Source organism: Thalassophryne amazonica, chromosome 6 (genome assembly GCF_902500255.1).
Source record: "Thalassophryne amazonica chromosome 6, fThaAma1.1, whole genome shotgun sequence".
In the NCBI taxonomy this organism is placed as follows: Eukaryota; Metazoa; Chordata; class Actinopteri; order Batrachoidiformes; family Batrachoididae; genus Thalassophryne; species Thalassophryne amazonica.
Window position 1 is genome coordinate 98878151 of NC_047108.1, and position 27438 is coordinate 98905588.

At 45.1% G+C, this 27438-nt stretch overlaps 1 protein-coding gene across 1 annotated transcript; it reads right to left on the reverse strand.

Moving 5' to 3' along the window:
- Positions 1–430: 430 nt before the first annotated feature.
- Positions 431–25097, reverse strand: LOC117512729 (monocarboxylate transporter 2-like). The gene is given in 6 exon segments (XM_034172913.1): positions 431–763; positions 841–1689; positions 20939–21082; positions 23717–23821; positions 23824–23994; positions 25085–25097. Coding segments are annotated over 5 exon segments (1440 nt in total). The 5' UTR covers positions 23930–23994; positions 25085–25097; the 3' UTR covers positions 431–527.
- Between the last annotated feature and the right edge of the window lie 2341 nt (positions 25098–27438).

Consider the following 27438-nt stretch of genomic DNA (forward strand, 5'->3'; position numbering starts at 1 on the left):
AGTAATTTTTTCTCTAATAGTTAAAATTTTATTAGCAAAGAAAGTCATGAAGTCATTACTAGTTAAAGTTAAAGGAATACTCGGCTCAATAGAGCTCTGACTCTTTGTCAGCCTGGCTACAGTGCTGAAAAGAAACCTGGGGTTATTCTTATTTTCTTCAATTAGTGATGAGTAGTAAGATGTCCTAGCTTTACGGAGGGCTTTTTTATAGAGCAACAGAAATCATTATAGAAAGTTTACATAATTTATTACCACCCTTGAAAATGTCAGCTACCTTTTTTATAAACACTACCCAATCTAGAGCCCATGGATCCCCATGGGCAACGTGCTCATTTCCTTTTACTAACAATTTTTTGAAAAAAAAAAAGTATTTCTCTCATACATTGCAGTTGTCAAAAATAGTGAAGTCAAAGGCTTTATTACTTAATGTTTTAATACAACTCAGGTTGAAAAAAAAAGAACCTGTCCTTCAGTCACTAATAGCTAATATTTCCTGACATAGTGCTCAGGTGGATCATCTGTTAAGTTCATTTATCTGTTTTGTCCACAGTTTTAACAGCTTGTGTTGTTCTAACTTGTCCTACGTCTTCCTCCTCGATCACAGACGTCTTCAGTGCACCACCCACACTCTGCTTTTTCTCCTCGTCTAGTCTCTTGTAGTTGAAGTAATGCATGACAAAGAAGAAAATGCCGGACGTCAGCATAAACACACCACAGGCATAGTACATGTATTTGTAGTCTCCAGATATATCGACCAGAGCTCCTGTAAGAGAAGATAAACACTTTGCTAAAAAATAAAAAGTTTTACAAAAAGTTAACCATAGGACTGCATTTACAGACCTGAAAGTGGAGGTCCGAGAAGCACTGGGGCACACTCGATAATGGTGACAAGTCCAACAGCAGTGGAAAATCGATGGGCTCCAACTAAGTCCATCAGAACTTCAAAGAGCAGTGCAGACAGCATACCGAATGCAAAACCAAAGAAGACGGAGTAAACCGCAAGGCCTGTGTATCCATCTGCCAGCGGGCATAACAGGTGGCACACACCATTGTAGGAAACAGCAAAACTGAAGAAATATTGTATCCTTGGCCGAACCCACTTGCTGTTACCCAAGAGACCTGTAACTGGTCTTATAAACATGTCCACGAGTGCAAAAATAGACAGCAAAAAAGCAGCTGAGTATTCATCAATCCCTTGGGTTTTGGCATATGGAGCCAGAAAAACTACAGGGGCAAAAAATCCAAAAAACATCACCACATTTCCAGTAAGATAAATTAGGAAACCTCTGTGTTTGAAAAGAGAGAAGTCTATGAATTTGTGTATACAGCCTTGACTTTTCTGAGTTTGGTTTTCCTCAGTTAGCAGGTCTCTCTGTGCACTGGTCTCTGCAACAGCACTTTCTTCCCTGCTGCACTCTGGCGGGTCCGTTACTTGTTTGGCTCTAAGTTTTTTGTTGACTGGCCTCATCAGAGCACCTGCTACACAGCAGTGCATGGTGATGGATCCCAGGATGAGGAAGCTGCCTCTCCAGCCAAAAGAATCAAAGAGAAACTGGTTGAGAGGAGCCAGAGTGAAGAGAACAACCGGACTGCCCGTCATAGCCAGACTATTTGCCAGTGGCCTTTTCACATGGAAGTATGTACCTATAATGGTTAAGGCTGGCTGCAGGTTGAAGGCCAGACCAAAACCTGTTGAAATAATAAATACAGAAACAAGAAATGTGAAGAACATTTAATTTTAGACACGACATATTCTATCTTCTGCACATAACTTCTTAAATCAATCAAATGGAAATATCTCCAACCCAAAATTACACAAACAACTCTACTTTTTCATGTGAAATGTATTTTAAATTTTGTACATTTTTTCAGAATAGTATTTATGTTACGCAAATGAACATTTCAAATTTCAAATTATTCTCTACAATGAAATATTCATGCATTTGACTAAAAAAACATAAGCATCAACATTTACAAGAAAAGCATTTGTTAAACATCTCTTAAATGCTGTCAGATTTTTTTTCCCCCCTGCACAAACCTTTCAGCATTTCTTGGAAAATATCACTTTATGCAAAGTCACTTTATGTACTGTAAGTTCAACACACTTTAAAATTGTGGTTAACATCAACTCACAATCTCAAATTCAGTGTATTTACATATGGTTATAGAACTTTTGCTGATAAACAAGCTGTGATTTAATTTGACATGTTTTAAATATGTCCTTATTTTTAACAAGCTGGGTCTTGGAAAATTTGGCATTCATTGTCTTGCGTTAAGGACAGAAAAGCTTAAGAGAATATAAAATGCGATCAAAGATTATTTTGTTACTTTTCTCAACACATTTTCCGGTGTATAAGTCACACCTGTGACCGGTCTGTATTATCAGCTGTATAATTTGGGATTTTTGTGCATTGTTGTAGTGTACTATTTATTAGATACACTCTTAGAAATGAAACATACACTCTTAGGCATAAAATGTTGAATTTAATTGATAAAGTTAAGGTAACTTTTTCCACATAACATTGTTAATTAAGCGCAAAACAACATTGTCATTGACATTAATTAAATCAAATGAAACATTATTACTTAAATCCCAATATTGTGTTGCACTTGATTGACAAAGTTATGTGGAAAAAGTTACCTTAACTTTATCAATTAAATTCAACATTTTATTTCTTAGAGTGTAGATAGATAGATAGATAAGAACTTTACTGATCCCGATGGAAATTACATTTGGCCCGCTGCTCACAAACACGTCACACAACAAATAAATTACTAAAATACAATAACTGTTGTGTGGGCTGCTGAAGAGGAGGTACTGCTGGCCCACCACCACCAGAGGGCGCCCTGCCTGGAGTGCGGGCTCCAGGCACCAGAGGGCGCCACCGCCTCACGTGAGCAGCTACGGTGACAGCTGTCACCCATCACCTGAGACAGCTGACGGCAATCATCTGTGGGGTATATCAGCAGGACGGCACCTCCACCTCATTGCCGAGATATCGTTTCTACCAGAGAGGTTACGTATCGAAGCTACGGAGTGTATCTTTTTGGATTGTGCTAGTTTGTGGATTACTGTTCCAACGAGAGGTGGAGGTAACTTCCCTGCTGTTCGGAGTCCTGGGTGCAAACGCGCCCCCATCTAACTGTCCTTTGTTCCTCGCCAGCAGTACCAGGTCCGACACGCGGAGGCAGTGGCCACCTGGGAGTTCGGGACTTGGCGGCTCCAGTATTCCCGGGGTCCTGTGGCGGAGGAAGCCGTGTGGTTCCGGTCTTACCTTGGAGAGGCGTCTCCTATCTTCGAGCCTGCCCACACGACACTTTTGTGAATTGACTGTTGTCCATTGCTGTGATTGGTTGTATTCGTTGTGCACATTCACAACAGTAAAGCTTTGTTATTTTGACTTACTCCATTGTCCGTTCATTTGCGCCCCCTGTTGTGGGTCCGTGTTCCTACACTTTCCCAACAATAACATTACATTAAAAACAGTCTGTCAGTTTGTAAAATTGGACTCTCTTGCTAGGTCAGAGTATTGTGCAATCTAATGGCACGAGGCACAAAGGACTTCCTCAGTCTGTCTGTGGAGCAGCGCTGGGACAGCAGTCTGCTGCTCCTCTTTCTGAAGGCCTCATTTAGAGGGTGTGAGGCATTGTTCATCATTGCCTTGAACTGGGACAGAGTCCTCTGCTCAACCACCTCTTCCACTGGAGCCAGCTTCAGTCCCACCACTGACCCTGCCTTTTTAATGATCTAATTCAGGCGGGAGATGTTCTTCTTACTGGTGCTGCACCAACAAACCACACCATAGAGGAGAGCGCTTGACACCACTGACTTATAAAATGTGCAGCAGTTTAGAGCAGATGTTAAATGAGCCCAGCTTTCGAAGAAACTACAGGCCGGACTGGCTCTTCTTGTAAAGAAGGTCTGTGTTAGCTGTCCAGGCCAGCTTATTGTCCAACACTACTCCCGGGTACTTGTAGGATGTTACCATCTCCACATCACTTCCCTCTATGCGTACCGGCTGAGGCACTGAAGGCTTCCTTCTGAAGTAAGTCAGTGGGCTGTGATAAAGCCAAAAATGTAATCTGTTAATAATGTTTAGAATGTTTGAAGTTTAAAATGTAATCTGTTAGGGATGTAATCTTTTAAATAATGGTTAAACTTATGAGATAAGTCGGTGGCATGTGACATAGTCATAGAAATGTAATCTGTTAAATTATGTTGATTAATGATGCTTGATACTGCAAGATTGTATTGTAAAAAAGGGGCAGAATATATAAGACTTGTTCTTCCAATCTGCTCCTTTTCATTCAATGGTTTGTAATGTTTTGTTATTTCTGCTTTTCTGTTTTTTTTTTCTCTTAAATGAATTAAATAAATATTAAATAAAAAAAATAAAAAAAAAAAGTCCAGGACCTTCAGCTGGAGCTGGTTCTTTTGGCACCAAGCCACAAAGTCCTCCACCAACTGCCTGTAGTCTCTCTCCTCTCCCTCTTTGATACAGGCCACAATAGCTGTATCATCTGAAAACTTCTGCATGTGACAGGTTGCGGTGTTATGGCAGAAATCAGATGTATACAGTGTGAATAGAGCAGGAGACAGTACTCAGACTCAGACTCACTTTTATTGTCACTTGACCCTTACAGGCAGAAGATGAGATAAGATAAGATAAACTTTATTGATCTCACAGAGAAGAAATTCACGTTACGTCACAAGGCGAGTGCAAGTACAGGAAAATGTTCATCAAACAGCGTGTGCAAGGATAAGCAATAATAATAATACTTGTAACAGTACAAGACATAAGAACGAAATGCAGTTTCTCAGGTCTTGGTGTAGTTAACTTGGACTTTTGGTGTAGTTAACTTGGACAGCCAGAGGGAGTTTTCCCTTTCCAGTGTTGCCTGTGTGCTTGCTCAGGGGAGATGGTAAGGTTAGACATTACTTGTGTGAAGCACCTTGAGGCAACTTTGCTGTGACTTTGCTGGTGGTTGGCTCTCACTGCGGTATTGTATCACTTCCTGTTCCGGAGCACAGCGGTGTTTTGCTGTATCTGTTAGCTGTTTAATCTGCGCAGTTAGATTGATCTAGTTAACTAGATAACGATTTGTTTCTCAGTGTAATCTTCACGTGCCTTAACTAAAGCACTCCCTCTGCTGAATCACCTCTAAATTATTTACACATTATTCACTTTGTGTGTTTTTAGGAATCCGCTAGCTTAGCACAGCTACTAGCTCTTAGCCGGTTTAGCATGGCGGCTTCTCCTGTCTCTCCCGCACTTTTCTGCTCTGGGTGTGAAATGTTTAGTTATTCCTCGGCCTCCTTTAGCAGTAATGGTACTTGTAATAAGTGTAGCTTATTCGTAGCTTTGGAGGCCAGGCTGGGCGAATTGGAGACTCGGCTCCGCACCTTGGAAAATACTACAGCTAGCCAGGCCCCTGTAGTCGGTGTGAACCAAGGTAGCTTAGCCGCCATTAGCTGGTCCCCAGCAGATCCCGAGCAGCCAGCAAAGGCTGGCTGGGTGACTGTGAGGAGGAAGCGTAGTCCTAAACAGAAGCCCCGTGTACACCTCCAACCCATTCACATCTCTAACCGTTTTTCCCCACTCTGTGACACACCCGCCGAGGATCAAACTCTGGTTATTGGCGACTCTGTTTTGAGAAATGTGAAGTTAGCGACACCAGCAACCATAGTCAATTGTCTTCCAGGGGCCAGAGCAGGCGACATTGAAGGAAATTTGAAACTGCTGGCTAAGGCTAAGCGTAAATTTGATAAGATTGTAATTCACGTCGGCAGTAATGACACCCGGTTACGCCAATCGGAGGTCACTAAAATTAATATTGAATAGGTGTGTAACTTTGCAAAAACAATGTCAGACTCTGTAGTTTTCTCTGGGCCCCTCCCCAATCAGACCAGGAGTGACATGTTTAGCCGCATGTTCTCCCGAATTGCTGGCTGTCTGAGTGGTGTCCAAAAAATGAGGTGGGCTTCATAGATAATTGGCAAAGCTTCTGGGGAAAACCTGGTCTTGTTAGGAGAGACGGCATCCATCCCACTTTGGATGGAGCAGCTCTCATTTCTAGAAATCTGGCCATTTTTCTTAAATCTTCCAAACCGTGACTATCCAGGGTTGGGACCAGGAAGCAGAGTTGTAGTCTTACACACCTCTCTGCAGCTTCTCTCCCCCTGCCATCCCCTCATTACCCCATCCCCGTAGAGAGGGTGCCTGCTCCCAGACCACCAATAACCAGCAAAAATCTATTTAAGCATAAAAATTCAAAAAGAAAAAATAATATAGCACCTTCAACTGCACCACAGACTAAAACAGTTAAATGTGGTCTATTAAACATTAGATCTCTCTCTTCTAAGTCCCTGTTAGTAAATGATATAATAATTGATCAACATATTGATTTATTCTGCCTTACAGAAACCTGGTTACAGCAGGATGAATATGTTAGTTTAAATGAGTCAACACCCCCGAGTCACACTAACTGCCAGAATGCTCGTAGCACGGGCCAAGGTGGAGGATTAGCAGCAATCTTCCACTCCAGCTTATTAATTAATCAAAAACCCAGACAGAGCTTTAATTCATTTGAAAGCTTGACTCTTAGTCTTGTCCATCCAAATTGGAAGTCCCAAAAACCTATCTATCGTCCACCTGGTCGTTACTGTGAGTTTCTCTGTGAATTTTTGGACCTTTTGTCTGACTTAGTGCTTAGCTCAGATAAGATAATTATAGTGGGCGATTTTAACATCCACACAGATGCTGAGAATGACAGCCTCAACACTGCATTTAATCTATTGTTAGACTCGATTGGCTTTGCTCAAAATGTAAATGAGTCCACCCACCACTTTAATCATATCTTAGATCTTGTTCTGACTTATGGTATGGAAATTGAAGACTTAACAGTATTCCCTGAAAACTCCCTTCTGTCTGATCATTTCTTAATAACATTTACATTTACTCTGATGGACTACCCAGCAGTGGTGAATAAGTTTCATTACAGTAGAAGTCTTTCAGAAAGCGCTGTAACTAGGTTTAAGGATATGATTCCTTCTTTATGTTCTCCAATGCCATATACCAAACTACCTAAACTCTGTGAGTGAGATAGATTATCTCGTCAATAGTTTTATATCCTCATTGAGGACAACTTTAGATGCTGTAGCTCCTCTGAAAAAGAGAGCCTTAAATCAGAAGTGCCTGACTTGTTGTGTGGGCCGCTGAAGAGGAGGTACTGCTGGCCCACCACCAGAGGGCGCCCTACCTGAAGTGCGGGCTTCAGGCATGAGAGGGCGCTGCCGCCTCACGGGAACAGCCGGGAGTGACAGCTGTCACTCATCGACTCATGACAGCTGTCACCAATCTCCATCAACCACTCCATAAAAGCCGGATGACATCGCCACCCAGCTGCCGAGATATCGCCTACCATTAGAGGTAATTCTCTCAGCCGTTTTTCTGTGCCGTATCGCATGTAACAGTTTGTTTATCCATTTCAGAAGGACCTAAGTGCTTGTGTCAGCTGGAGGCTGAACCAATCGTTCACGGCAGGGTAATGGAGCTCACCCTTCACGACTCATAAGATAAGCAACTGGTTGGGTTTATTGGACTGACTGTGTTCAGTATTGCGGAGGTGGAGGTGCAATTCCCACCTGCTTTGCTGACTGTGTTACTGGGTGTGCACACACCCACACCTAACTGTTTCTGCTTCCTGCCAGCAGTACCAGATCCGACAGCCGGAGACGGTGCCCACCTGGGGACTTGGGACTTGGCGGCTCCAGTATCCTCCGGGTTCGGTGGCAGTGGAAATCGTGTGGGATCCGGTTCTTCTCTGGACAGACGTCTTCTATCCTCGAGCCTGCCCACACGTCACCTCTGTAGATTGACTGCATACAAATTCTGTAACTGTCTGTATTTCGTTGTGCACATTCACAACAGTAAAGTGTTCTATTTTTGGCTCATTCATTGTCCATTCATTTACGCCCCCTGTTGTGGGTCCGTGTCACTACACTTTCACAACAGGATATCTCGGCCAACGTCATGGATCCCGAGGGGCGTCAACCATCTGTTGGACAGCCAATGGAAGAGCAGGGTGCACAGGCTTCTGCAGGAGGCGTGATTGGTGAGTTGCAGCAAATCCTCACTGCCTTTACTGCTCGGTTGGATCTAATGACCGAGCAGAACATCATCCTCAATCGCAGGATGGAGGCTCTCACCGCGCAAGTGGAAGCGCGCGCTCAGGGCACTGCTGCAGCTTCTCCTCCTGCTGACCCGGTGCCGAATATAGACATTCCAATGGTCATTCAACGACCCCCCCCCCCCCCCCCCCCACCATCCCCTGAAGCATACATAAGTCCCCCAGAGCCATACGGGGGTTGTGTGGAGATGTGCGCTGACTTTTTAATGCAGTGTTCGCTCGTCTTTGCACAGCGTCCCGTGATGTACGCGTCAGACGCCAGTAGGGTGGCTTATGTAATTAATTTGCTTTGAGGTGAGGCATGCGCTTGGGCTACAGCGCTTTGGGAGCAGAATTCACAGCTCCTTACCTCTTATACTGGGTTTGTGAGGGAGTTCAGAACGGTTTTTGATCACCCTAACAGAGGCGAGACCGCATCAACCGTGCCGCTGTCTATGAGACAGGGGCGTCGGAGCGCAGCTGAATATGCAGTCGACTTCCGCATCGCGGCTGCGAGGTCCAGCTGGAATACGACTGCGCTCCGCGTCGCCTTCATAAACGGACTGTCGCCAGTCCTGAAGGAGCACCTGGTGGCCAAGGAGGAACCACGGGATTTGGATGGACTTATCGATTTAGTCATACGTTTAGACAATCGATTAGAAGAACACCGTCGGGAGCAAGACGAAGGACGTGGCTGGGCACGCGCCGTCCCTCTCCCTTCCGGGTCCGAAAAGGTTCCGCCCTCCCCACGCTCCACAGCCTCAGCACTCCGTGTGGCAACAGCTCCCCCTGCTGACGATGCTATGGACACGAGCAGGGCCAAATTCAGATCAACTAACAGACAGAGGAGACTGGCCCGCGGGGAGTGCTTTATCTGCGGCTCAAGTAAGCATCAGCAGAGAGACTACCCCAAGCGGTTAAACATGAATGCCCGCCCTTAGAAACTGGGTTAAGGGTGGGCCAAGACATTCACGTGGGACATACACGTATTTCCACACGTCTCCCAGTTACGATCCTGAGCGGGGATTTAACCCTTCAAGCCCCAGCACTGGTGGACACGGGGTCAGAAGAGAATCTGCTGGACAGCAGATGGGCAAGGGAGGTAGGGCTCCCTCTGGCGGCGCTTCCTTCACCTCTGAAGGTACGGGCACTAGATGGCACCCTTCTCCCATTAATCACACACAAGACACAACCAGTAGTTCTGGTGGTGTCTGGGAATCATCGGGAGGAGATTGAGTTTTTTGTTACTCCTTCTACCTCCCGCATGATTTTGGGCTTCCCGTGGATGGTAAAATACAATCCCCGGATTGATTGGCCGTCTGGGGTTGTGGCTCAGTGGAGCGAAACCTGCCACCGGGAGTGTTTAGGATCCTCGGTTGCCCCCGGTTTAATAGCTAATGAGGAGGTTAAAGTCCCCCCCAATCTGACGGCAGTGCCGGTTGAGTACCACGATCTTGCTGATGTCTTCAGCAAAGATCTAGCACTCACCATTCCCCCGCACCATCCATACGATTGTGCCATTGATTTGATCCCGGGCATTGAGTACCCGTCCAGCAGGCTGTACAACCTCTCACGTCCTGAGTGCGAATTAATGGAGACCTACATCCGGGACTCATTAGCTGCCGGGCTGATCCAGAACTCCACCTCCCCGATGGGTGCAGGTTTCTTTTTTGTGGGCAAGAAAGATGGCGTACTCCGTCCATGCATTGACTACGGAGGGCTGAACGAGATCACGGTTCGCAATCAATACCCTTTGCCCCTGTTGGATTCAGTGTTCACGCCCTTGCATGGAGCCCAAATTTTCACAAAACTGGATCTTAGGAATGCGTATCACCTGGTTTGGATCCGGAAAGGAGACGAGTGGAAGACAACATTTAACACCCTGTTAGGTCACTTTGAGTACCTGGTCATGCCGTTCGGTCTCACTAACTCCCCCGCGACGTTCCAAGCTTTGGTTAATGACGTCTTGCGGGACTTCCTGCATCGATTCGTCTTCATATATCTAGACGATATACTCATCTTCTCCCCGGATCCTGAGACTCATGTCCAGCATGTACGTCAGGTCCTGCAGTGGTTGTTGGAGAACCGGCTGTTTGTGAAGGGCGAGAAGTGCGAGTTCCACCGCACTTCTTTGTCCTTCCTGGGGTTTATCATATCCTCCAACTCCGTCGCCCCTGATCCGGCCAAGGTTGTGGCGGTGAGAGATTGGCCCCAACCTACAAGCCTTAGCAACCTGCAACAGTTCCTCGGCTTTGCAAATTTCTACAGGAGGTTCATTAAGGGCTACAGTCAGGTAGTTAGTCCCCTGACAGCCCTGACCTCCCCAAAAGTCCCCTTCACCTGGTCGGATCGGCGCAAAGCCGCGTTTAGGGAGTTGAAACGTCAGTTTTCGACTGCACCAGTTCTGGTGCAGCCCGATCCTTGCCACCAGTTTGTGGTTGAAGTGGACACCTCTGACTCAGGGATAGGAGCCGTGTTATCCCAGAGCGGGAAGTCCGACAAGGGTCTTCACCCTTGTGCCTACTTTTCTCGCAGGTTGACCCCGGCAGAGCAGAACTATGACGTGGGCAATCGGGAACTTCTTGCGGTGAAGGAGGCTCTTGAGGAGTGGAGATACCTGTTGGAGGGAGCTTCGGAGCCATTCACAGTTTTCACAGACCATCGGAACCTGGAGTATATCAGGACCGCCAAGCGGCTGAACCCCAGGCAAGCCCGCTGGTCATTGTTCTTCGGGCGTTTTGACTTCCGGATCACCTATCGCCCCGGGACCAAGAACCAGAGGTCGGATGCCTTGTCCCGGGTACACGAAGATGAAGTCAAAACAGAGCTGTCGGATCCGCCGGAATCCATCATACCTGAGTCCACTATCGTGGCCACCCTCACCTGGGACGTGGAGAAGACCGTCTGGGAGGCCCTGGCATGGAGCCTGGACCCAGGCATGGGCCTGAAGAACCGCCTCTACGTCCCACCAGAAGCCAGAGCTGCAGTCCTGGACTTCTGTCACGGTTCCAAGCTCTCTTGTCACCGAGGGGTGCGAAGGACCGTGGCAGTGGTCCGGCAGCGCTTCTGGTGGGCATCCATGGAAGCCGACATCCAGAAATATGTTCAGGCCTGTACCCCCTGTGCCAGGGGCAAGGCAGACCACTCAAGGACACAAGGACTTCTGCAACCGCTCCCGGTGCCTCGTCGGCCCTGGTCCCACATTGGCCTGGACTTTGTCACGGGCCTCCTGCCATCCCAGGGCATGACCACCATCTTCACGATAGTGGACTGGTTCTCCAAGGCGGCCCACTTTGTGGCCCTCCCGAAGCTCCCAATGGCCCAGGAGACAGCAGACCTCCTGGTCCACCACGTCGTGCGTCTGCATGGGATACCGACTGACATTGTTTCGGATCGTGGTCCTCAGTTCTCCTCACAGGTCTGGAGGAGTTTCTGCAGAGAACTGGGGGCCACCGTGAGCCTCTTGTCCGAATATCACCCACAGATGAATGGACAGGCAGAGCGGGCCAACCAGGAACTAGAGCAGGCCCTCCGCTGCATGACCTCCGCGCACCCGGCGGCCTGGAGTGACCATCTGGCCTGGATCGAGTACGCACATAACAGCCAGGTGTCCTCTGCCACCGGCCTCTCCCCGTTTGAGGTGTGTCTGGGGTACCAGCCCCCATTGTTTCCCGTGGTGGAGGGAGAGGTCGGTGTGCCCTCGGTCCAAGCCCACCTGTGAAGATGCCGTCGGGTGTGGCGCACCGCCCATTCTACCTTGTTGAAGGCCCGGACGAGGGCTAAGGCCCATGCAGACCGCCGGCGTTCCCCGGCCCCTGCATACCAGCCCGGGCAGGAGGTGTGGCTGTCAACGAAGGACATCCCCCTCCAGGTGGACTCTCCGAAATTGAAGGACAGATACATTGGCCCATTCAAGATCCTCAAAGTCCTCAATCCAGCCGCAGTGAAGCTCCAACTCCCAGCTTCACTGCGGATCCACCCTGTTTTTCACGTCTTCAGGATCAAGCCACACCACACCTCACCCCTCTGTGCTCCCGGACCGGCGCCGCCTCCTGCCCGGATCATCGATGGGGAGCCCATTGGGACAGTATGCCGGCTCCTGGACGTCCGTTGTATGGGCCGGGGGTTCCAGTATTTGGTGGACTGGGAGGGGTATGGACCCGAAGAACACTCCTGGGTGAAGAGGAGCTTCATTCTGGATCCGGCCCTCCTGGCCGACTTCTACACCCGACACCCCGACAAGCCTGGTCGGGCACCAGGAGGCGCCCGTTGAGGGGGGGGTCCTGTTGTTTGGGATGCTGAAGAGGAGGTACTGCTGGCCCACCACCAGAGGGCGCCCTGCCTGAAGTGCGGGCTTCAGGCACAAGAGGGCGCTGCCGCCTCACGGGAACAGCCGGGAGTGACAGCTGTCACTCATCGACTCATGACAGCTGTCACCAATCTCCACTTCATCAACCACTCCATAAAAGCCGGACGACATCTCCACCCCGCTGCCGAGATATCGCCTACCATTAGAGGTAATTCTCTCAGCCGTTTTTCTGTGCTGTATTGCACGTAACAGTTTGTTTATCCATTTCAGAAGGACCTAAGTGCTTGTGTCAGCTGGAGGCAGAACCAGTCGTTGACGGCAGGGTGACGGAGCTCACCCTTCACGACTCATAAGACAAGCAACTGGTCGGGTTTAGTGGACTGACTGTGTTCAGTATTGCGGAGGTGGAGCTGCAATTCCCACCTGCTTTGCTGACTGTGTTATTGGGTGTGCACACACCCACACCTCATTCATTGTCCATTCATTTACGCCCCCTGTTGTGGGTCCGTGTCACTACACTTTAACAACATGACTCTGTGGTACAACTCACAAACTCGCAGCTTAAAGCAGATAACCCGTAAGTTGGAGAGGAAATGGCGTCTCACTAATTTAGAAGATCTTCACTTAGCCTGGAAAAAGAGTCTGTTGCTCTAGAAAAAAGCCCTCCGTAAAGCTAGGACATCTTACTACTCATCACTAATTGAAGAAAATAAGAACAACCCCAGGTTTCTTTTCAGCACTGTAGCCAGGCTGACAAAGAGTCAGAGCTCTATTGACCCGAGTATTCCTTTAACTTTAACTAGTAATGACTTCATGACTTTCTTTGCTAATAAAATTTTAACTATTAGAGAAAAAATTACTCATAACCATCCCAACGACATATCGTTCTCTTTGACTGCTTTCAGTGATGCCGGTATTTGGTTAGACTCTTTCTCTCCAATTGTTCTGTCTGAGTTATTTTCATTAGTTACTTCCTCCAAACCATCAACATGTCTATTAGACCCCATTCCTACCAGGCTGCTCAAGGAAGCCCTACCATTAATTAATGCTTCGATCTTAAATATGATCAATCTATCTTTATTAGTTGGCTATGTACCACAGGCTTTTAAGGTGGCAGTAATTAAACCATTACTTAAAAAGCCATCACTTGACCCAGCTATCTTAGCTAATTATAGGCCAATCTCCAACCTTCCTTTTCTCTCAAAAATTCTTGAAAGGGTAGTTGTAAAACAGCTAACTGATCATCTGCAGAGGAATGGTCTATTTAAAGAGTTTCAGTCAGGGTTTAGAATTCATCATAGTACAGAAACAGCATTAGTGAAGGTTACAAATGATCTTCTTATGGCCTCAGACAGTGGACTCATCTCTGTGCTTGTTCTGTTAGACCTCAGTGCTGCTTTTGATACTGTTGACCATAAAATTTTATTACAGAGATTAGAGCATGCCATAGGTATTAAAGGCACTGTGCTGCAGTGGTTTGAATCATATTTATCTAATAGATTACAATTTGTTCATGTAAATGGGGAATCTTCTTCACAGACTAAGGTTAATTATGGAGTTCCACAAGGTTCTGTGCTAGGACCAATTTTATTCACTTTATACATGCTTCCCTTAGGCAGTATTATTATCAATCAATCAATCAATTTTATTTATATAGCGCCAAATCACAACAAACAGTTGCCCCAAGGCGCTTTATATTGTAAGGCAAGGCCATACAATAATTAAGAAAAAACCCCAATGGTCAAAACGACCCCCTGTGAGCAAGCACTTGGCGACAGTGGGAAGGAAAAACTCCCTTTTAACAGGAAGAAACCTCCAGCAGAACCAGGCTCAGGGAGGGGCAGTCTTCTGCTGGGACTGGTTGGGGCTGAGGGAGAGAACCAGGAAAAAGACATGCTGTGGAGGGGAGCAGAGATCAATCACTAATGATTAAATGCAGAGTGGTGCATACAGAGCAAAAAGAGAAAGAAACACTCAGTGCATCATGGGAACCCCCCAGCAGTCTAAGTCTATAGCAGCATAACTAAGGGATGGTTCAGGGTCACCTGATCCAGCCCTAACTATAAGCTTTAGCAAAAAGGAAAGTTTTAAGCCTAATCTTAAAAGTAGAGAGGGTGTCTGTCTCCCTGATCCGAATTGGGAGCTGATTCCACAGGAGAGGAGCCTGAAAGCTGAAGGCTCTGCCTCCCATTCTACTCTTACAAACCCTAGGAACTACAAGTAAGCCTGCAGTCTGAGAGCGAAGCGCTCTATTGGGGTGATATGGTACTATGAGGTCCCTAAGATAAGATGGGACCTGATTATTCAAAAGCTTATAAGTAAGAAGAAGATTTTTAAATTCTATTCTAGAATTAACAGGAAGCCAATGAAGAGAGGCCTATATGGGTGAGATATGCTCTCTGCTTCTAGTCCCCCTTTGGTACAACCCCTGGCAAAAATTATGGAATCACCGGCCTCGGAGGATGTTCATTCAGTTGTTTAATTTTGTAGAAAAAAAGCAGATCACACACATGACACAAAACTAAAGTCATTTCAAATGGAAACTTTCTGGCTTTAAGAAACACTATAAGAAATCAAGAAAAAAATATTGTGGCAGTCAGTAACGGTTACTTTTTAGACCAAGCAGAGGAAAAAAATATGGAATCACTCAATTCTGAGGAAAAAATTATGGAATCACCCTTCCATAAGAAGATCATTTGTAACCTTCACTAATGCTGTTTCTGTACTATGATGAATTCTAAAACCTGACTGAAACTCTTCAAATAGACCATTCCTCTGCAGATGATCAGTTAGCTGTTTTACAACTACCCTTTCAAGAATTTTTGAGAGAAAAGGAAGGTTGGAGATTGGCCTATAATTAGCTAAGATAGCTGGGTCAAGTGATGGCTTTTAAAGTAATGGTTTAATTACTGCCACCTTAAAAGCCTGTGGTACATAGCCAACTAATAAAGATAGATTGATCATATTTAAGATCGAAGCATTAAATAATGGTAGGGCTTCCTTGAGCAGCCTGGTAGGAATGGGGTCTACCGGCATCACTGAAAGCAGCCAAAGATAACGATACGTCTTTGGGATGGTTATGAGTACTTTTTTCTCTAATAGTTAAAATTTTATTAGCAAAAAAAGTCATGAAGTCATTACTAGTTAAAGTTAAAGGAATACTCGGCTCAATAGAGCTCTGACTCTTTGTCAGCCTGGCTACAGTGCTGAAAAGAAACCTGGGGTTCTTATTTTCTTCAATTAGTGATGAGATCAATCAATCAATCAATTTTTTTATATAGCGCCAAATCACAACAAACAGTTGCTCCAAGGCGCTTTATATTGTAAGGCAAGGCCATACAATAATTATGTAAAAGAGGTGTCCTAGCTTTACGGAGGGCTTTTTTCTAGAGCAACAGACTCTTTTTCCAGGCTAAGTGAAGATCTTCTAAATTAGTGAGACACCATTTCCTCTCCAACTTACGGGTTATCTGCTTTAAGCTGCGAGTTTGTGAGTTATACCACGGAGTCAGGCACTTCTGATTTAAAGCTCTCTTTTTCAGAGGAGCTACAGCATCCAAAGTTGTCTTCATTGAGGATGTAAAACTATTGACGAGATACTCTATCTCACTTACAGAGTTTAGGTAGCTACTCTGCACTGTGTTGGTATATGGCATTAGAGAACATAAAGAAGGAATCATATCCTTAAACCTAGTTACAGCGCTTTCTGAAAGACTTCTAGTGTAATGAAACTTATTCCCCACTGCTGGGTAGTCCATCAGAGTAAATGTAAATGTTATTAAGAAATGATCAGACAGAAGGGAGTTTTCAGGGAATACTGTTAAGTCTTCAATTTCCATACCATAAGTCAGAACAAGATCTAAGATATGATTAAAGTGGTGGGTGGACTCATTTACATTTTGAGCAAAGCCAATAGAGTCTAATAATAGATTAAATGCAGTGTTGAGGCTGTCATTCTCAGCATCTGTGTGGATGTTAAAATCGCCCACTATAATTATCTTACCTGAGCTAAGCACTAAGTCAGACAAAAGGTCTGAAAATTCACAGAGAAACTCACAGTAATGACCAGGAGGACGATAGATAACAACAAATAAAACTGGTTTTTGGGACTTCCAATTTGGATGGACAAGACTAAGAGTCAAGCTTTCAAATTAATTAAAGACCTGTCTGGGTTTTTGATTAATTAATAAGCTGGAATGGAAGATTGCTGCTAATCCTCCGCCTCGGCCCGTGCTACGAGCGTTCTGGAAGTTAGTGTGACTCGGGGGTGTTGACTCATTTAAACTAACATATTCATCCTGCTGTAACCAGGTTTCTGTAAGGCAGAATAAATCAATATGTTGATCAATTATTATATCATTTACTAACAGGGACTTAGAAGAGAGAGATCTAATGTTTAATAGACCACATTTAACTGTTTTAGTCTGTGGTGCAGTTGAAGGTGCTATATTATTTTTTCTTTTTGAATTTTTATGCTTAAATAGATTTTTGCTGGTTATTGGTGGTCTGGGAGCAGGCACCGTCTCTACGGGGATGGGGTAATGAGGGGATGGCAGGGGGAGAGAAGCTGCAGAGAGGTGTGTAAGACTACAACTCTGCTTCCTGGTCCCAACCCTGGATAGTCACGGTTTGGAGGATTTAAGAAAATTGGCCAGATTTCTAGAAATGAGAGCTGCTCCATCCAAAGTGGGATGGATGCCGTCTCTCCTAACAAGACCAGGTTTTCCCCAGCAGCTTTGCCAATTATCTATGAAGCCCACCTCATTTTTTGGACACCACTCAGACAGCCAGCAATTCAAGGAGAACATGCGGCTAAACATGTCACTCCCGGTCCGATTGGGGAGGGGCCCAGAGAAAACTACAGAGTCCGACATTGTTTTTGCAAAGTTACACACCGATTCAATGTTAATTTTAGTGACCTCCGATTGGCGTAACCGGGTGTCATTACTGTCAACGTGAATTACAATCTTACCAAATTTACGCTTAGCCTTAGCCAGCAGTTTCAAATTTCCTTCAATGTCGCCTGCTCTGGCCCCCGGAAGACAATTGACTATGGTTGCTGGTGTCGCTAACTTCACATTTCTCAAAACAGAGTCGCCAATAACCAGAGTTTGATCCTCGGCGGGTGTGTCGCCGAGTGGGGAAAAACGTTTAGAAATGTGAACGGTTTGGCGGTGTACACGAGGCTTCTGTTTAGGGCTACGCTTCCTCCTCACAGTCACCCAGTCGGCCTGCTTTCCCGGCTGCTCGGGATCTGCCAGAGGGAAACTAACGGCGGCTAAGCTACCTTGGTCCGCATCGACTACAGGGGCCTGGCTAGCTGTAGAATTTTCCACGGTGCGGAGCCGAGTCTCCAATTCGCCCAGCCTGGCCTCCAAAGCTACGAATAAGCTACACTTATTACAAGTACCATTACTGCTAAAGGAGGCCGAGGAATAACTAAACATTTCACACCCAGAGCAGAAAAGTGCGGGAGAGACAGGAGAAGCCGCCATGCTAAACCGGCTAAGAGCTAGTAGCTGCGCTAAGCTAGCGGATTCCTAAAAACACACAAAGTGAATAATGTGTAAATAATTTAGAGGTGATTCAGCAGAGGGAGTGCTTTAGTTAAGGCACGTGAAGATTACACTGTGAAGCAAATCGTTATCTAGGTAACTAGATCAATCTAACTGCGCAGATTAAACAGCTAACAGATACAGCAAAACACTGCTGTGCTCCGGAACAGGAAGTGATACAATACCGCAGTGAGAGCCAACCACCAGTAGAGGCAAGCCATACAGCAATATTAGACAGCATTGCTTAAATTTTCATTGTTACGCAGATGATACCCAGCTTTATCTATCCATGAAGCCAGAGGACACACACCAATTAGCTAAACTGCAGGATTGTCTTACAGACATAAAGACATGGATGACCTCTAATTTCCTGCTTTTAAACTCAGATAAAACAGAAGTTATTGTACTTGGCCCCACAAATCTTAGAAACATGGTGTCTAACCAGAGCCTTACTCTGGATGGCATTACCCTGACCTCTAGTAATACTGTGAGAAATCTTGGAGTCATTTTTGATCAGGATATGTCATTCAATGCGCATATTAAACAAATATGTAGGACTGCTTTTTTGCATTTGCGCAATATCTCTAAAACTAGAAAGGTCTTGTCTCAGAGTGATGCTGAAAAACTAATTCATGCATTTATTTCCTCTAGGCTGGACTATTGTAATTCATTATTATCAGGTTGTCTTAAAAGTTCTCTCAGCTCTCCTGTGGAACCAGCTCCCAATTCGGATCAGGGAGACAGACACCCTCTCTACTTTTAAGATTAGGCTTAAAACTTTCCTTTTTGCTAAAGCTTATAGTTAGGGCTGGATCAGGTGACCCTGAACCATCCCTTAGTTATGCTGCTATAGACTTAGACTGCTGGGGGGTTCCCATGATGCACTGAGTGTTTCTTTCTCTTTTTGCTCTATATGCACCACTCTGCATTTAATCATTAGTGATTGATCTCTGCTCCCCTCCACAGCATGTCTTTTTCCTGGTTCTCTCCCTCAGCCCCAACCAGTCCCAGCAGAAGACTGCCCCTCCCTGAGCCTGGTTCTGCTGGAGGTTTCTTCCTGTTAAAAGGGAGTTTTTCCTTCTCACTGTCGCCAAGTGCTTGCTCACAGGGGGTCGTTTTGACCGTTGGGGTTTTTCCGTAATTATTGTATGGCTTTGCCTTACAATATAAAGCGCCTTGGGGCAACTGTTTCTTGTGATTTGGTGCTATATAAATAAAATTGATTTGATTTTGATTTGATTTGATTTGGCGCTATATAAAAATAAATGAAATACATTGACTGCAATGGAGTATAAGTTGCAACCCCTGTGACTTATAAACCAGAAAATACAGCAATTTTAGGTTTTACACATTTGAGAGCACTGAAGTTGGGATTGTGGGCGGCACGGTGACTTAGTGGGTAGCACTACTGCCACACAGTGAGAGGGTCATGGAATTGCCTCTGACCTGGATCGTTCCTGTGTGGAATTTGTATGTTTATCCCATGTTCATGTGGGTTCAATCCTGGTGCTTCGGGTTCCTCCTACTTCCAAACACATGCACATTTGATGAACTGGTGACTCCAAACTTACCGTAGGTGTGCGTGAATGTGTCTGTCTATATGTAGCCCTGCAATAGACTGGTGTCCTATCTAGGCTATACCCCGCCTCATGCCCTATGATTGTTGGGATAGGCTCCAGCACCCAGCAACCCCCATGACCCTCGGATATAGACAATGAATTTGGGATTGCAATTTGATTTGAATACTGATTTTAAGTTTGTGGGACCTAACATATCACTTTGAATGTCATTTGAAATAATAATGATTAAAAAAGTGAGTTCTTTTGGCTTCTACCTTTATCACTTGGGGGTCGTCATCACAGCAGATCCAATATGGAAATGCTTGTTGATTTTGCACAAGTTTTAAGCCAGAAGCCCTTTGTCCACATTGGAAAATGGGTACAGGTGATCTTGAACTGGAAACCTTCTATGCTGGATACAAGCACACGAACCACTTGGCCACCACACTGTAGTATAATAATAATACATTTGTGTTATAGTTAAGTTAAATTTTTAAGCGTACACGCTTTTTTCTTGTGACAGTAGTACAAAGGCTATTTTTTTGCACAAAAAGCTATCAGCAGATTTTCTGTAAACTTAGTGGTAGCATGGGGCATGAACCAATAAACAACTAATTTTATTTTGGTGTGAATCCAGATTCATGTGGAACCCCAAGACATTTATAACAAGATCATTTTTAAGCGGAACAAAAAGATACCTCTTGTCACAAAGCTGTCTGTAGATAAACTAAGTACATTTGGACCTTGAGGTTAATACACTTAAAGGGCCTATTAGAGCTACTGAGTTCCCATCTAGGTGTACAAAAAAACTTCCCCAATAGACCGACATAAGCAAAAGACTTACTCCAAGTATCCTCTACTTTAAAGTATATATCATTTATTGACACAGTTAATGTACACATAAACAACAAAAAGTTTTGAAATAGTGTTTCTCGAATAAATTAGTTCTAAAGAGCAAAAATATGGGTTTTGGAATACACAACTCAATATTCCATTTCATTTAATTTAGGAATATGTGTCAGCATCTTCTTGCACAGCACATGGTTGCTCTGTTATTTGTGCAAACATTTCCACTCTAAACGATCAAGTGGCCCGCCCTTGTAATCAGTGTGCCTCTTCTGAACGTGGGTGGGAGGGTCTAACCCTTACTTCAGTAGGAGGACATTGTCCTCTGTCTCAGCCAGTCCCAAACAGGCAACAGAAAGCAAACATTCCAAAGAGCAACTGCAACACTCTTAAAGCCCGATTTAACCAGTATGACCACCAAAAAGGAATGCATGAACAAAAACTACATCATCACCAGTAAAGAACAGAAGTAAAAAAAAACAAAGAAAGATGGTATTTACCTCCAATTACTCCAACACACAGGTACAGGTGGATGATAGTGCTGCCAAAAGCAGCGAGCACCATTCCAGCTGAAACCAAAACGCCGCCAACAATCACCACAGGTCTGCTGCCATAACGGTTGACAAGGATACTGCTTACAGGTCCTGCACAGAGAAATACCTCACTTCTGCATTGTTAAACCGAACACTCCATTTTAATACAATAATTAAGTTAATGTAACTCAAACTTTGAAAAATGTTATAGTCGCTCATCTCCATTAATTAAACTAACTCAAAAATGAATTGTTGTAATAACAACTCAGTTCCTTTGAGTGCATTTAAAATTTTGGGGCATTTAAGTGTTGGTGATGTATTTCCAATGTATTCCATTCACTCATTTTAACTGAGTTTATACCATTATAAAAAACTGCAAGTTCTGTTCATGGGCTGCCATTTAGCATATATATATATATATATATATATATATATATATATATATATATATATATATATATATATATATATATATATATATATATATATATATATATATGAGGTCTGTTAGAAAAGTAACGGACCTTTTTATTTTATGCAAAAAATATATGGATTTGATTCATATGTTTTTACGTCAGCCAAGCTTGAACCTTTGTGCGCATGCGTGAGTTTTTTCACGCCTGTCGGTTGCGTCATTCGCCTGTGGGCAGGCTTTGAGTGAGCACTGGTCCACCCCTCTCGTCGTTTTTTCATTGCGAGGAAATGGCGGAATGATTTGGGCTTTGCGCCATCAGAATTTTTTCAGAAACTGTTAGAGACAGGCAGCTGGAAACCATTCGGAAAATTCATTTGGCTTTCGGTGAAAATTTTTTGGGCTTCACAGAGATTAAGGAGTGTTACTACCGCTTTAAGGACGGCCCACAATGGCGCACTGGTTATCACAAGAGCTGGACATCAACCATTTTCCGGAAGATTTCACTTTTAACGGTTGATGTCCAGCTCTTGTGATAACCAGAGAAATTGCACACAATGGTCCCGGAGCCATACAGCCATCCGTTTAGAAATGAAATGGTCATTTCTGCCTGTCGATCGCGGCTCGGAGCGCACCATTGTGGGCCGTCCTTAAAGCGGTAGTAACACTCCTTAATCTCTGTGAAGCCCAAAAAATTTTCATCGAAAGCCAAATGAATTTTCCAAATGGTTTCCAGCTGCCTGTCTCTAAAGCCGTGTTCACATCGGGCACGATCAGACGCTACAAATTCGCGTGGGTCACCAGGCGATGGACGCGCCTCCTTCGCCCGGTGTGTTGCTCTGCTTGGGTGGACTTTCGCTGCGAAAATTCGCCCCGGTGCATCATCAAATAGGAGGAGCTTCCATTCCGCTTGCCGGCTCCAGTTGTCAGTCAAGCTAACATGACGGACCTTGATGTAAACAATTAAAAAAAAAAAAAAAAGAAACTCCGCTGCTTGCTGCAGCTGGCTCTTCCCCCAAAAAACTCTCATAATTGTGTTTAGAAACCAGTCACCATTTGTTTTATTATACATCTGTGTAGTTAATTAATAAAATATTCTCTACAGACGATTCGCTCGCGCGAGCACGTAAAAAAAAAGAAAAGAAAAAGCTCCGCTCCCGCTGCTGCAAGTAGGGCTGCTGCTTGCTCCAAAAACTCTGTCATAATTGTGTTTAGAAACCAGTCACAATTTGCTTTATTATACAGCTGTGTAGTTAATAAGTAAAATAATCTCCAGGACGATTCGCGTGCGTGCGCACGTAAAATAAAAATAAAACGAAACTCTGCTCCCCGCTGCTGTGGTGCTGCTGCTCGCTCCAAAAACTCTGTCATGATTGTGAAATAAAGGACAAAAGAGACATAAGTCTGCTCACAGGCTGCTACCAGATACAGGACATGTTCACATCTTCAGTCAAACTCCAGACATCTCCACGTCACTACATATTCAGTCCCTGATTGGTCATCGCGGCGCAACGAGACGAAAAAGTTCAGATTTTTGAACTTGGGGAGGAGGGCAACGCGACGTGACGCGACGCAATATCGCGCCACAAACCTGCAAAACGTTCAAACTCGCTTCACTCGCTGACCATCGCGTCGCGCTGCGTGGTTTGGCACCAAAACGCGTCCTTACATAGGGATTACATGGCAACCTGTGGCTGCAGTCGCTCGCGTCGCACCCGGTGTGAATGTAGCTTAACAGTTTCTGAAATAATTCTGATGGAGCAAAGCCCAAATCATTCCGCCATTTCCTCGCAATGAAAAAACAACGAGAGGGGTGGATCAGTGCTCACTCAAAGCCTGCCCACCGGGGAATGACGCATATATATATATATATATATATATATTAGAAAGCAGATGATTACTGTCAACAAGGAAACCAAAGAATGCATCCAAAAATTGAATCCAAAATACAATGCAATTTTTTTTAGGCAGAAATTTATTGCTCACTTTTTAATTGAAAACATAAACTAGATTTACGTAGGTTTAATTAACTGTAAATTGTTAAGATACTAAAACTTTAAGAATTACATTTTTGAAATTATTTCATTTAAGTTTGCTCAAACTCAAATGGCTGAAAGAAATCAGTTTTCTCAAATGGTTTGAGTTCAACTAACTCATTGGGTTTTACAGTATGAGTTATGTACTGTAAAATTACTTCTGAGCTACTTTAACCCAGTTTGATGACTTAAAAGTGTCACTGAAATATCCTTTGTGGTGATTTCAATTAAAAACAAACAACAAACAAATCTATTGCCACATCATGCAAAGTACATGAGTGCGTGAGAGTGACGAACCTCCGGCATACATTGAAGCGAGCATCACTGAGGACAGCCAGGCAATCTCACTGTAGGAAATTGAAAAATACTCCTGAATCTCCTTGAAGTAGATGGTGAGGGATTTGGAAAGGCATAAGAGAATCCAATGGAGATGAAAGCAGCAAAGACAACAGCCCAGCCCCAGCCGCCGTCTGGCGGGGTGTAGCCCAGTTTAGTTGCTGTGTGGGACATGTTGGCTTCAGTGGCTGGGCAAAAGTGACAAATCAAAAGAAGTCAGCACTTTCCAGGCACTGGTACTGAAAATATAACTCAAACATGTCATCTCACCTCCGCGCGATCCTTTAAGCGTATTTCCACAGCTGTAGACCTTTTGTTTGTTGTATGCACAGGGTGCCTCACTCCGAAAGGCCCTGCTGCGAGGCCTTTGATCCATCACCTACGCTCACGTGATGAAAATATACACAAAAACAACATCCTGGCAAAAATCTGCGATATTAGAAGTCCCACAAGTCGAAAAGCTTTTGTGTGTCTGAGTGTAAGTAGTAATCTGGGGGGTATTTCACAAAGCCTAGATAATGGGATTAAAGTGGGGTTTTCCAGTTATCATGATTGTTTTTTTATGAAGTGGTGGCACTTAAATCCCATATTCTGTGTGGGAAGCCTTCTCCAGACCAGGCTAATAGCGCTGATTAATTTTGGTGCCCTTCCCCGTTCAGTCTGGTTTGATTTTACAATGTGCTTAATTATTATTATCCTCCATTGTATGCTGTATGGCTTGCAAATATATAAATCTTGTGTACATAGTGTATTCTGTCTGCACGGTCTTTACCTGTTCAATCAGTCAGTGTAATAACACGTTCAGCACATTCACTGTGCAATAATCTTTCTTATTCTTTTACTTGTATTATAGTTGACTCTTGAGCTGCAGTGACATTTAAATTTTCTCTGCATGCCAGGTACTTCATACAATTCAATGACCTACTGTTAGTGCGTCATCATTGTGACTGTTATTATATTAATCATTCACATGGTAATCATTCATTGTATCTGTTACATTGTTATAATGAAGACCACTGTTCATAACAGTAGTTAGAGATTTGATAAATAAATATAATACTGCAGTTGATGAGATTAGTAGAACTGCGTGATAATACACCTGCATATTTGGGCCATTGTAGAAAAAGAAAATTAAAAAAAAAATCACAGAGCAGGGAGATGAGGGTATTATTCTAAAAAAAAACTCAGATTTTTCCCAGATTAAAGTTGGAATTTGCAGTGTGAAAGTAAAACCTGAATCAAAGAGTAATAATAATAATAATAAATTTTATTTATAAAGCCCCTTACATTTGACAAGCAAATCTCAAGGCGCTACCATAAAAATACAACAAAATAAAACACAGTAAAAGGGGAAAGAAAAAAAGTAGACTGAAGGGTGCCCAAACCTTTCTTCTTTACTGCAAATTAGTGATGACAAACTTGAAACATTATTCAGGAAAAGAATTCATAGCCCACATAGCAAGGATAAAACATTTTTGTTATTCGTCAACATATTCCATGAGTCCCACAGCCACAGTAAAAATCATAGCTTCATAGGTGTTATGGTTAATTGGGACTTAAGATGAATAAATTCAGCAAAAACTCATGAATTTAAGTCCTCTTAGTAATCATTTTCTGTTTTTCAAGTTTTTTTAAAAAAATTGACAAACAAACAAAACCACAGAATCTGTTGTGTGGGCCGCTGAAGAGGAGGTACTGCTGGCCCACCACCACCAGAGGGCGCCCTCCCTCTGGTGGCTCTTACCTCGCCTGTGCAGGTTCGGGCGCTAGATGGCTCCCTACTCCCACCAATCACACATAAGACACCTCCAGTAACTCTGGTGGTGTCAGGTAACCACCGGGAGGTGATCGAGTTCTTCGTGACTCAGGCCACCTCCCGTGTGGTTTTAGGGTTTCCATGGATGCTAAAGCACAATCCCCGGATGATTGGCCGTCCGGGGTAGTGGTTCAGTGGAGCGAAACCTGCCATCGGGAGTGTCTAGGTTCCTCGTTCCTCCCGGCTCCCAAGCTAAGGAGGAGGTCCGAGTCCCGCCCAATCTGAAGGCGGTGCCAGCGGAGTACCATGACTCAGCTGATGTGTTCAGCAGGATCTGGCTCTCACGCTTATCCTCCTCACGCCCGTACGATTGTGCCATTTGATTTGGTTCCAGGCAGTGAGTTTCCGTCCGTAGGCTGTACAACCTCTCATGGCCGGCGCGTGACATCAATGGAGACCTACATCCGGACTCATTAGCTGCCGGGTGATCCGAATTCCACCTCTCCGATGGGTGCTGGTTTCTTTTTTGTGGGTAAAAGGATGGCGGGCTTCGTGCCATGCATTGACTATAGGGGTTGAACGAAATCATGGTTCGCAATCGATACCCGTTGCCCCTGTTGGATTCGGTGTTCACCCCCTTGCATGGAGCCAATATCTTCACCAACTTGATCTTAGGAATGCCTATCATTTGGTTCGGATCCGGAAGGGAGACGAATGGAAGACGGCATTTAACACCCCGTTGGGCCATTTGAGTACCTGGTCATGCCGTTCGTCTCACTAACCGCTCCCGCGACCTTCCAAGCGTTGGTAACGATGTCCTGCAGGACTTCCTGCACCGGTTCGTCTTCGTGTATCTGGACGATATACTCATCTTTTCCCGGATCCTGAGACTCATGTCCGGCATGTCCGTCAGTCCTGCAGCGGTTGTGGAGAACCGCATCGTTGGTGAAGGGCGAGAAGGTGAGTTCCACCGCACTTCTTTGTCCTTCCTGGGTTTGCTAATTTTATAGGAGGTTCATTAAGGGCTACAGTCAGGTAGTTAGCCCCCTGACAGCCCTGACCTCTCCAAAAGTTCCCTTCACCTGGTCGGACCGTGCGAGGCCGCGTTCAAGGAGTTGAAACGGCGCTTCTCGTCTGCACCAGTTCTGGTGCAGCCCGATCCTAGCCGCCAGTTAGTGGTTGAAGTGGATGCCTCGGACTCAGGGATAGGAGCGGTGCTCTCCCGAGCGGGAAGACCGATAAGGTCCTTCACCCGTGTGCCTATTTTTCTCGCAGGTTGACCCCCGCTGAACGGAATTATGACGTCGGCAATCGGGAACTCCTTGCTGTGAAAGAGGCCCTTGAAGAGTGGAGACATCTGTTGGAGGGAACAGCCGTGCCATTCACGGTTTTCACTGACCATCGGAACCTGGAGTACATCAGAACCGCCAAGCGTCTGAACCCCAGGCAAGCCCGCTGGTCACTGTTCTTTGGCCGTTTTGACTTCCGGATTACCTACCGTCCCGGGACCAAGAATCAGAGATCGGATGCATTGTCCCGGGTGCACGAAGATGAGGTCAAAACGGAACCGTCGGATCCCCCGGATCCCATCATCCCGGAGTCCGCTATCATGGCCGCCCTCACCTGGGACGTGGAGAAGACCGTCCGGGAGGCCCTGACCCGTGTCCCGGACCCCGGAAACGGACCAAAAAACAGACTATACGTCCCACCAGAGGCTAGAGCTGCAGTCCTGGACTTCTGTCACGGTTCTAAGCTCTCCTGTCACCCAGGGGTGCGAAGGACCGTGGCAGTCGTCCGGCAACGCTTCTGGTGGGCATCCCTGGAGACCGACGTCCGGGACTACGTCCAGGCCTGTACCACCTGCGCCAGGGGCAAGGCCGACCATAGGAAGACCTCAGGGCAGCTACAGCCATTGCCCGTGCCTCAT